Genomic DNA, 9,810 nt, shown 5'->3' with positions numbered 1-9,810 from the left:
ATGAGATAACATATCTACACCAGGTTGGGTTCAACACATTTTTGCCTCCTCAAGTCATTTATCTAATTCAGTCATCTTGATTATAGCCTCATGGACCATCATTTTCTGAGCAAGAATTTCGTAACAAAAAACCTACACAACATGCTGATTACTGAACAGTTAATTCTAATTAACTTGGCTATGGCAAGAGAATTTTGATAAAGTCCTAGAATGCAAAGACTGCTTGGTTATGCTGGCCAAACTTCTATAAAATAAAAACCCACAGCAGAGTCTCCAGATGAGACATCAGAGTGATAGGGATCTAATTTAAAGAAACAAATGAGAAAATTAAAATCACAAATAATTTATTCTTCCGTTAGAATTGATGGAGTACAGTTTTAAATAGCAATGAAGTACACAGTGGTGGAAAATTGGCACAGACCTACAAGCATTTCATTCATAATAATGTTCCTCATGCCGTATCTATTCAAACCTTGTTGTGTATTTTCTATCGACTTTAAGAAAACTGCTTTCCCTTTAAAAATGATGAACAAAGCAAAATTCTTGTCTTCCATGTATAATGTCATACGTATAATGAACACCAGTTTTTTTTCTTTTTTTCCCCAAAAAACATGATCGCCAACTGAAAAAAAAATATTATTTTACTCCTGGGCTAATTTTAAGTTTTGTCCTTTATAAAATTTGCCAGGAATTCTTGAATGCATATATTCCTGTACAATGGAATATCCATTTATTTATCTAATATACCGTTGCAGGACAGTCTCAAAACCAATTTTTTGTGTACTATGCTATTGATCAAGGTGCTGCCTCTATCTCACATGCAACACTATAAGCATTAATGCAGTTCAAAACAAAATTTGTCATTTACCTCACCAACAGGTTTTATATTTGATATTACAAAACACCCCTTGGTCTCATGTTAACCAATAAGAAAAATGGACACACACAAAAAATGCCCCCTTTCTAAAGATATTAACTCCCAGTTAGGAAAGTTTAGATAGGCTTTACAAAGTCTTCTAGGCTATTTTGATACATACAAATTATTCAACTAAAGATTAAAATACACGTATACAATACAGTCCTGTCCTCCATATTCTTTTTCAAGTTCTTTGCATATTCAAGCCAAGTAAAATTAACACTTGTCATTTTCTTTGTTATTGCAATTATTAAGAGGGATTACAGCTTGCTTATGCAAAGCTGTGACAAAACACTTGAGAAATAAAACCCAAACGTTTATCTTGTTACCCAAAAAATGTTGCAGAAAATTGTCAAACTATGTTAGAAACAATTTTTACAAAAATGCTTCACTCAGAAAAATCGGAAAGCTTAAAAAAATTAATCTTTGCACAAGACTATATTATACTGTCATTAATTATGTTCCCAATTAGATAACTGGGAATCTTATTCTTTGTACATGAACCGATCAGTGATGTACGATGCCCTCCATCTTTTTTCAGTTATCTTTATTGTACACCATTTCGAGACTTACACAATCAAAGTACTTATCATGCCCCAACCTATTTTTAACAGTAGATTCCTTATCCTGCCCAGCGAGTAGTGTACTGTCTTGCATATTCATCACATGAAAAACATAATATACAAAATATTGCTGCTGTAAAAAGTGTGCATTTCCCCTTTCCCCCTACAAAAAAAATCTGTGGAAAAAATATTAAATTCCCATAACCTTCATAAACATACAAAGCTGTTTGCACCTTTCAGCCTGTAACAGTCTATTTGACACACAGTTCTCAACTCACTGCAAACTGTTATGTCTCATATTTTCTGTCCAATATTGCCATCTAGAGTAGAGATGTGAAATCAGTTTCTGAGAATCTACAGTCTTTAACAATTAACCCATAAAGACTGTATACCATAAAACAGCCACAAGATTTTTCCAAAAGCTAGATGGAATGGGAGGTTCTTGTCTCAGGAAGATGTCCACAGTGCTGAGGAGACAATATGGCTGCTAATAGATATTGCCTACCGGAATGTGAGTACTTTTTCACTGTTGATAATTTCCATACTGACCCTAAGAAAGAAATTCAAAATACGTAATTAGACCACAAGAAATATTTACCAGTATTAAAAGCTGAAATCAGAAGACCATCCAAATAAACTATGATGTTAGAATGTGGGAAGAAGTAATAACAAATGATAAACCAACATAAGTAAGTATTAAGAGCTTCATCTCACTAAAAATCCTTTGTGTTTTAATGTAAAAGTAAGACTGATCATACGGATTTAAAGCCAGGAACCTAATTTGATCAGAACAGTGTATCTTTAAATTCAATACACTGCTGTGAAATCTGCAAAACACCGTCACAAATAAAAGATGGGAATTACTTCCCCCCTAAATTTTGAAAACAATTTCAAAAAGGTCACCTAAATTCAAAGTAATTTAGGAAACTAACCTGCTTTCAGAAATACCTAAAAATACTCATAAACCAAGAATCACAGAATACACTGATACATGTACTTCAAAAATCAAGGCACATCCCGGTAAACCAGTCAACATGTTCTACAGGAATCAATTATTCCATAGATCCAATACATAGAATTATTACCCTTATTGATAATCTCTGTTTCTTTTGACAGAATGTTATGTATCGTAGAGGAGGGCAGAGGTGAAATCATCAATGCTCCATGCTTACCATGGTCCTTCACCACAGGGTTCAAGGCTTGCAGAAACAAGTAGTGTCCTATTAAGTGAACATTCTCCAGACTGCAGTCCCACCATCACTCCATGTTAAGTACCATCATGACAAAGCTGTATTTTAAATTCCTGTTTTATGTTGTAATACCAGTTTTTTTCCATTGTAATATGACAATCAGTCAGGAAGAAGAGTTTCAGAACAGCCGCCAGATGAGAATTTAAGCAGTATAATTCCTATGGGAATGACTAGTATGAAAGAGTAGAGAGGTCTTCTGTAATTGAGTTTCCCAGTGGAACTTAGATTGCACAAACTGGAGTAGAGCCTATCTACAGAGAGGGTTATTCACTTCTACTACAAAGAAAGCTGGAAGAAACTCAGCAAACTGAGATTATGTTTCCTTGACCCTACACTTGCCACAAACAAAGCATTTTCCTGTAGCTTATTATTTGCAGGAGGAAGCTACTAGTTCAGTGCATGAGCATTTTGTTTATCTGTTCAATAATCAGAAGTCATTGCATTTCTAAACTACCACACTGAAAGAGTTTGTTCCTTCTTCCCTGTCTTTTTGAATTTCTGTAGAAAGGAAGCCAGCTGTTCTACTTCAAAAACGGGGGCAACTGGGGCTATTCTCACTTCCAAGGGAAAGCTGTTGTTGAAAGTTCAACTAATCTTCTACTGCCGTATCAGGATTTTATTTAAACACTAGAACCTCAACTTGATCATAAGGTATATTTAGCTACTCTCCATTCTATTTATGTTGAGGAAAGTAACAGTGTAAGTTTTAATGACATTTCTGAACGATGCATATTGCAAAGATCAGATTTTTACAGTTTGGTACCTTCTACAGAATAAAACTTCCACTTCACCCTTTAACTAGAAAACAGCGTTTTTACAGGAGTCCACCACTACAACTCCAGCCTAGAGTTTTGGTGATTCTTGTTTGTTTTCAACTGATCTTTGTAGTGATAGGAAGAAGCAGTTGATTTTTCAGGTCACTTCATTCCCATGTTCAGTGTTCCTTTATACTGCTCAAAGCAAATCTGCAGAAAAATAGGCTTCAAGTCTCCCCACGCAGCTCTACAGTAAAGGCACTTCATATGCACACCTGAGGTGGTTCTGCAACTGGAGAGGAGGATTACCAGATTTGTGTTTGCGGAAAATCAATTCAACCACTATTATTGCAAAGCAGTAATGAAGAACAATCCACTATGAGATTTAGGAACCTCACCTTTCATATCAGTCATCCACAATGAGGCTATGAAAGAGATCACATTAATTTTTAAGGTCCAAAAATATTGTCTGGAATGCCTCACTTTACAAAGTTTTAATGCAATTTGACAAACTCAGAAGAGAATAACTAACCACACCTCCAGACAAATGATTCTGGGTAACTCACCTGGAAATAAAGTCTGTGAGAATAGTATATGCACACCCAAGAGACTACGTCCTGAAATTCACCAGTTTAAATGTCCGCAGGAAACTAAGATTATCAAGTGAGTGTGTAAGAATCACAACTTTCTCATCAAATGAAAGAATACCTGGTCATATCCATAAGGCCTCTGTTGTGGTGGCTGTGGTGGCCCAGGCTGTGTGGGTCTGTATCCCCCATACTGCTGCCCTTGTCCTTGTGGATAATTGGGATACTGAGGTCCTGGTCCACTCTGGGAGGGGCCTGGAGATCATTAAAATGTAAATGAAAAAAAGAAAAAAGGATTTCTTAAAGGTGACAGGAAAAAGAGAACAGTAAAAGCATTGAATTATACAACCAAGCAGGGCTAAGTTGTTCACCACTGCACAACTGGGTCTTTTCCTACCTAAAAATATACCAGCGTTCACCCCCTCTCACCCTGGAAACCACCTTAGCTGACAGGGGCTGTGCCCTAACCACAGAAACGTTTACCTTTATTTATATATTCATTATTTATTACCAATGCACGTAGTTCCACACAAGGTCATAAGAAAGGGAAGTACAAGGCAAGAAATGACAACCCATAAACATGAGCACCTCCAGGATTTAGGGAGGCACACTCTCCTCCTGCTGCACGCTGCTCCAGTTCCAGAACTTTACAATGCCAGGAGCAGGTGGATGATCAGCTGTGTTTAGCATTTGGACCTTCTGCAGTGACCAGCAGCGCTGCACTGCCAGGTCAGTTCTCACACCATAGCAGGCAATCATAAATGGGACGTCAGGAAAACAAGTTAGACACACAAAATGTGAAATGCGACCACCAGTAAATGTTTCTGTGGGATGAAAATAAGCACCCTTTAACTCCATATTCCTCTGGTCATCTTCACTTTCCAGAAAAGGCGAGGGGTGGGGGGGGTGGAACCAAACAACTTTGGCTCCAGCCTTTTTTGGCTGTAAAAGTAAGCAGTTCTTTTGTCAATGCAAACTCTCTCTGTTACTTTTCACAGGGACTCAGCCTGTCTGCCACTGGAAGCTGCACGTTACTACCATCAGGCAGTGCAGCCATGTTCCAAACAAAACTAACCTCATTGCTTCCTGCCTTGGGAGAGATGGTGTACTGTGCGTTTCAGTGACACTCCATATGAATTTTCCGCAGTGGATCTGAGTTAGCTTTTTCAGCATCACCCCATAAAAATCGTCAGTCAGGAAGAATTGCAACTCTTTAGAAGTGCTTTCTTTTCAACAAACCAATCCTTTTTTTTTTTCACCCCCCCCCTCAGTAGAAACAGATGTGTTTTAGCAATAGTGTGATTCAGTGCTACAGAGGGCTAACTTTAGGTACAGGCATTAGACATTAAGATGACATCAGCTGGTAACTCTTTCTGTTACTCGGATTTCTGAGACAGTCAAAAGTATGACCTGGAGAATAAGAGCTCCATGGGTTAATTACCATTCTCCTTGGGCCTCAAATCCCCTTGAACTGTGCAGTTTCAGCTTTCTACAGTGGAACAAAACCTTAAAGACTGACGATAATGACTTGGATGCTGATGTATTTTTGCAAATTAGAAAGCAATTAAATATTAAATTGAGCAAGGATACTACATCCTAAGAAGTGTTGTGTTCATCTGACAAATGAAACTTGGGTTTTATTTATTCATGGTAATTCTTTATAGTTGAATTCTACATATTCAGTGATAGATTTTATAAAATGAAACTTCAATATCTAGTTCTGCTAAAAAGTAGAAATTGAGAAGTATGATATTTGCATTTACAAATTACAGTGGATAAGTCGCTCCAACAGAATTTCTTCATCTCTTTCCTCCACTATCTCTTAACCTAAATTTTCAAACTAAGTTAGTTTTGTTTCCTTACTTACAACATTTAGAACAGTGAGATAGACGGACCTTCACTCTGATCTTCATTCTGTTCCTGTGTTACGTTTAGCAGAATATAAGTACATTAATATTACTTTACAACTATCAATTCATCCATAACCTCCAAAAGGAGAAAACTTGCTGAACCTCAGTGGATCCTCTTAAAACTTAACTCTGTCTCAATGTAACTGGATTTAATACGAACCTGCCATTTATGTACATGGCAAACAAGTCAGCCACACACTTCCTCACATACCCACAATGCCGAAAGTTTTAGCATTTAAACCTGCAACAAAGCTGAAAGTTAAAATATACAGAGATAGTTTTCAGAGATTCCTTCTTCTGAGATAAATATATACACAGCTTTACAATACGCAAGCAAGCAAAACTTGAGAGCAGTATTTTCAGTATGCTTCTGACCTGAGTTTTCACAAGCAATGAACAGAAATTACACGCTACTACTGTAAGTTTCCTGTTTAGGAGGTTTTCCTTGAATCCAAGGACTACATTATCTCACTTCTCATAGAGGATTTCTCATTCTGGTCGTACATCAGAAGGTTTACACTACTAGTGCAAATTTATAAGACAAACTGTCTTGGAAGCTGCACTGGCAATGCTTACACTCATTTCCTTACTGATCAGTACAAGAATTTTAAAAGAATGATTCATGCATATTGGATGAAATTTTAAACTAGCTTTAAAAAGATCTTGTTCTAAATGGCAAATCCAGGGATGAAAGGGTATAAATGGCGCTCTGCCATCTTTCTGCCCTCCTGACTCACCTACAGAAGACAAAAAAGAGCAGAGTCTTTCTGTGTCTTTTTAAATTACAGACACCTGCTACGGTGTTTTCTATCCACCCTCAGTTTTCTATGGTAACACACTGTCCTAGACTACCAACACCGGATCTACCTTCCAAAAGATGCTGTCTTCTACAGTTATTTGTTTTGGCCCAGTGAAACTGCAAGCATACAACTCTTTTGCACAAGCCTAGCCTTCCAACCCAATAAAACAGGGATGGAGTAACATGTGAGCATCTCTCCTGGTCTTTTCTGTGACTGCTGTCTGTGTCTTCAGGTTCTTACCATAACCCTGCTGTTGTCCTGGATAGCCTTGTTGGCCTGGATATTGCTGCTGTTGTGGTGGATAACCCTGCTGTTGGGGTGGTCCTTGATATGCATCTTGCTGCTGACCATATTGCGAGTTTCCTGTAAGACGATTGCAAGAAAGCAAAAACTTATAATGATACCTACTTTATTATTTTTTTCTTTCTAATATGCACAGCCAACAACACAAAAACAAAATAGAAACGCAATATTGATTTCAAAAACTGAACAAAACAAAGAAAACTCAAACCAAACAGAAGGAATTCGGCCAAACAAACTGCAGTGAAAGCCAATTTTGCAAAGTTGAACTGCAGCATTTTCAGCATCTCTGCCAAATGAGCATTACATTTACTGGAACATCACAGTCATAAGATCATGACTATGCTAAATAAAATAAAAAAAAGACAAAATTAAGGACAGCTACAAGAGCACAGACTAGCTACACAAGATCAGCAAGCTGTTTCCTAACGGCACTATAATTATACAAAATTATACACACACAAAAAGATATACAACTGAACCAACAAATTTGTGTTTAAATAAAAATTTCCATTGAGGTAAAAAAAAAAATCTCTAGAGTGTTTTAGTCATTTTACTGTTGTTAGAAATGGTAAATTGTGGTTATAAATTTTAGGTGTTTGCAAGAAATTATTCTGAACGCTTCAAGTTCCCTGCAATTTTCAAGACAGCCAGCAACTAGTATTCTACAAGAGCTTTGCATGGGTATAAGTCGTGTTGTGCAAGAATTTTTGTTCCCGTTGCGGGTGAGGGAGGAAAGGGAATGTATGTGCGTATGTGTGTGAAGGTATATAGATACCTCCTTCGTAGTAATGTTGTGAGGAATCCTCATAAGGCCTATCGTAGCCTTGTTCAGGATACGACGGTTGCTGATAACCGTAATCATTATGACCTACATCAATTCGACAAGAGACAGGAAGAAACGTTAATGGCCTCTGAGTGAAAACCCCAAAAATATTTCATTTCTCAGAAAAATGAAAAAAATTTCAACTGGATATACATGAAAAAGAATTTTCAATTGTACTTAGCCAAAGACTTATTAATATGATTTCCTTTCATATTGAATTAACATGTGACAGGGGAAAAAAAGGCTTAATGCAGTAGTTTTAGCAACATCACAGCCAGGTATGGTCTTAACCTTCTGATAATCCTTGTTGGTGGGGCTGGGGGAGGGGGGGTGGTGGGGAAAGTACTTTATCTTTCACTCAAAAAAAAAAATGAAAGCATTTAGGCCTTTCACATGTAAATAACCTGAATTAAATTAGAATGAACAAAGAAAGCAATTATCATACTTTGTCTAACACCTGTTCTGCTGATCTCCAATTCAAAAGCATATGCTAAAAGCAGCGTGAAATATAATGAATAAAGCTCAATGAAGTTATGAACCACATTCTACATTAAATTTTGCTTTTAAGTGACAGAAAACTAACATTCTCAATTTTTGCCCTGCAAACAGAGTTTCTACAAGTCTTAAGAAAACTTTTCCTCTTATATTCCAGTCCTGAGTAGGACAAACCTTCCTTTTCAGAGACTACAGGCATCTCTGATTAAGAAACAATGTATGCAGTAAGCACCCCACCTGTTGTTGTTTTTAGAACAAATATATTTTGCCTTACAGATGGCCAAAATATATCTTATTGCTAACTTAGTCAGGAAAACAAATCATCATTTAGTTTAAATTTGAAATAAAATTTTGGAGTAAAAATACGGAAAGGAGAAAACAGTTCTAAAACTAACTGGTCTTTGTAATTAGTTCTGTAACTGCACCACATGCCATTGACTGAATCTAATACAAATACACAATAATTAAAACAAGTCTTCTAATATATGCTCTTTATGTTCTATGTAAGAGTAATAAATGAGGTACTGATAAAGAATTAATCTTTAGAAGGAATAAGTCTTAGAGAAGTAATCTGTGCTGCCACAGAGCTGCTGATGGTAACATCAAATTGCCCTTACTACACTAAATGGCCTGTAACCATTTAAAGTTCATGTGTATAACACAGAAGTTCCAAAATGAAAGCTTAATAATTACGAGTTAACACAACTTGTAAAATAACTCTGCACGTCTATCTTCAAAAATAACACACGTAAGATTATATGGATGTGGCTCGACATCTCTTAAAATCAATTTAATAGAAATTAAAATACAACTAACTTGTAACCTTTTATTTGTAACAAGTAGTTGCTATGGCAATTACACAGCTTTGCTTTGTATATATTTCTAAAACATTAACTTCTACCACACTCCGTGAACTTCATAAGATACCATTAAGTTGCACACATGGTTATCACAGTAGTGATGAGTCAGCGTCTTTGTTCTCCCAGTCTCTGCGCAGCCTAAAAACAGGTTAATTACAACTTTTCTAACTTATAACCCAATCCAATAGCCTTCAGCACTCTAAATTCCAAGAGGCAGGAGGACAAATTTATGGAATTCAAAGTTCTGGTCTTCTCTTGAAAGCACTGGGGGGACTTCTAAAGAGGATTCACAATTACAATCTCCTCAGGGCAGGGACCATTTAATTCCTTTGCAAAAATTAAACTAAAGGCCCATACCATAACAGCAATAACACACTTGTGCGACTTATATGAAAACTAAACAATAAGTTAAAAACCAAAATATTTACAGAAAACCACATCTTTTTAGCAAGTTTTTCCACTTCAATAAAATCTTTAATAAAGGATATCGCCCCCTCTCTTATTTATTGTAAGTTATGACTGTTTTAATTCATCTCAATTACACCAGA

At 36.5% G+C, this 9,810-nt stretch overlaps 1 protein-coding gene across 3 annotated transcripts in view; it reads right to left on the bottom strand.

The window, feature by feature from the left end:
• Positions 1-327: 327 nt before the first annotated feature.
• Positions 328-9,810, bottom strand: part of SS18 (SS18 subunit of BAF chromatin remodeling complex) — a 52,620-nt gene continuing 43,137 nt past the window's right edge. For 2 of the 3 annotated variants that reach the window (XM_075416292.1, XM_075416291.1), the window contains 3 exons: positions 7,022-7,144; positions 4,193-4,326; positions 328-2,029 (listed from right to left, as the gene is read on the bottom strand). In XM_075416292.1, the coding sequence (XP_075272407.1) occupies positions 2,003-2,029; positions 4,193-4,326; positions 7,022-7,144 (284 nt within the window). In that variant the 3' untranslated portion in view covers positions 328-2,002. Of the gene's footprint in view, positions 2,030-4,192; positions 4,327-7,021; positions 7,145-7,859; positions 7,953-9,810 lie in introns of all 3 variants that reach the window. The other variant, XM_075416290.1, reaches the window with a different exon arrangement.

The sequence above is a fragment of the Opisthocomus hoazin genome, chromosome 3 (assembly GCF_030867145.1).
Source record: "Opisthocomus hoazin isolate bOpiHoa1 chromosome 3, bOpiHoa1.hap1, whole genome shotgun sequence".
NCBI lineage: Eukaryota > Metazoa > Chordata > Aves > Opisthocomiformes > Opisthocomidae > Opisthocomus > Opisthocomus hoazin.
The sequence above is the reverse complement of the archived record's forward strand: the minus strand, read 5'-3'. Positions and strand labels throughout refer to the sequence as shown.